The sequence below is a fragment of the Camellia sinensis genome, chromosome 12, assembly GCF_055761805.1.
Source record: "Camellia sinensis isolate YWXY chromosome 12, ASM5576180v1, whole genome shotgun sequence".
Classification (NCBI taxonomy): Eukaryota; Viridiplantae; Streptophyta; class Magnoliopsida; order Ericales; family Theaceae; genus Camellia; species Camellia sinensis.
Window position 1 is genome coordinate 91,233,609 of NC_138972.1, and position 2,142 is coordinate 91,235,750.

Sequence of the window (2,142 nt, forward strand, 5' to 3'; positions counted from 1 at the left end):
TTATATAAATTAAAAAATAAAAAAAGATAAACCACCCAGAAATCCCATTAAAAAAAAAAAGAAAAAGAAAAAAAAGAAGCCACCTTGAACAGCTGTGACTAAGCACCTTGACAGCCAATGGGCTTTTATTTATTTATTTATTAACATAAATAATTTTTTATACTATAAATTTCTTGATGAGACAAATTGTCTTAACCAACCTACAGTTGAGTTGGTATGCATGATTCTAGTATATAAACACTGGCCTTGCGTTCCATAAAACTCAAGACAAACCCCTCTTAGTCTTATCCACGTACCCAAATCAACATCCCACAGCCATGAAGGTGAGAAAAGAGAGCTCAAGAATTCTCAAGCCAATTTATGAGGGCACACCACCCCCAACCAATGGCTACATTCCCTTAAGTGTGTTCGATAAGGTCACTTACGATACCCATATCGCAGTTATCTATGCCTATCGTCCTCCAACCCCTCCAAACACAACCTTGGAGCTAGGGCTTCAAAAGGCTCTATCGGTCTATAGGGAGTGGGCAGGAAGGTTGGGAAAGAATGACAAGGGTGATTCTGTCATTCTTCTCAACGATGAAGGCGTTAGGTTTGTTGAGGCATCGGTTGATAGCACTCTCGATGAAGCCATGCCATTCAAGCCTTCATCAACTTTACTTGTCCTTCACCCTAGCTTGAAGGGTGTAGCAGAGTTGGTGCAGGTTCAGCTGACGAAGTTCACTTGTGGCTCATTGGCGGTAGGCTTCACCGCCCACCACCTTGTGGCGGATGGGCATGCCACAAGCAATTTCTTGGTTGCTTGGGGCCAAGCTTGTCGCGGACTTGAGATTAGTTCTCTTCCCTTGCATGACCGCACCATTTTCTCCCCTAGAGATCTTCCTAGTTTCGAGTTTGAGCACAAAGGAGTTGAGTTCATGAGCAAGAAACTCAAGAAGGATTATCCTCTCGTTGATAACCTTGCGGACGACATCGTGGTGCATAAAGCTCATTTTACGTTGGAATTTCTTGCCAAGCTCAAGGCCAAGGCTTCTTCGATGAATGGTACCAACAAGCCCTATAGCACTTTTGAGAGCTTGGTTGCTCATCTTTGGAGGGCCATAACCAAAGCTCGCTCGCTCAACAACTTTGAGACTACCAATGTGAGAATTTCAGTTAATGGTCGCACCCGCTTGAACCCTAGAGTACCCAATGAATACTTTGGGAACTTGGTGCTTTGGGCGTTACCGAGTGCTAGGGTGAAGGACCTTTTGCGCGAGCCATTGCCCTATGCGGCCAAGCTCATCCACGATGCAGTCGCAAAGGTGAACAACAACTACTTCAAATCATTTATCGACTTTGCAAACTACAAGGTGGAAGAAGAAGACCTCATTCCCACTGCAGACATGAACAAGTCTATTCTGTGTCCTAACTTGGAGGTTGATAGTTGGCTTCGCTTTCCCTTCTATGACCTAGATTTTGGAGGAGGGTGCCCTTACATTTTCATGCCATCATACTTCCCAACAGAAGGCATGATGTTTCTTTTGCCATCCTTCATAGGTGATGGAAGCATTGATGCTTTCATACCTCTATTCCAAGACAACCTAGCTTCCTTCAAACAAATTTGCTACTCCCTAGACTAGAACACATTGAACTACATATCTGTGATCTCCCACTTAATTTCTACCACAATATTGTCAGCCTGCATTCTTAGTTCTTCTAATCCTCTGCGTGATCGTAAGAGGGATTTTTTTTTTTTGTTGCTATTATTATTATTAATTTTAATTTTAATTTGTCTTTTGTTGGGGTTTTTTTGCTCTTGGTAAGGAGCATATAAATCTTATACCTGCTTGTAACAATAATTCAAAACTTAAAATGCAACAACTCAAAATTAGTTATTATGTAATATGATAGAGCATTTTATTATATTTGGTGGGAAGATAGATTATAATAATTCAATAAAATTGAAGTTTGTCACAATTATAGTTTGATTAATCAGGTTTCTTTGAGAGATATCATGATTTAACAATTAAAATGGCCCCCATATACATTGGCCTTGTACAAACCTAACATATATTGAACGTTTTCCACGAAATCTGCCTTGTCCTTGTCATCATCAATGCAATTTATGTGGAAAACAATAAGGAAAATGCTAGAGGTCCC

At 40.6% G+C, this 2,142-nt stretch overlaps 1 protein-coding gene across 1 annotated transcript; it reads left to right on the forward strand.

Annotated features, from left to right (window-relative positions):
• The first annotated feature begins 254 nt into the window (after positions 1-254).
• On the forward strand, positions 255-1,885 carry LOC114317016 (agmatine coumaroyltransferase-2). Its single transcript, XM_028263710.2, has one exon. It carries the CDS (start codon positions 318-320, stop codon positions 1,620-1,622), a length of 1,305 nt encoding a protein of 434 aa, XP_028119511.1. The 5' UTR covers positions 255-317; the 3' UTR covers positions 1,623-1,885.
• Positions 1,886-2,142: the final 257 nt, after the last annotated feature.

Coding starts and splice junctions, on each gene's coding strand:
- LOC114317016 (XM_028263710.2), top strand. CDS start 318: ATGAAGGTGAGAAAAGAGAGCTCAAGAATTCTCAAGCCAATTTATGAG.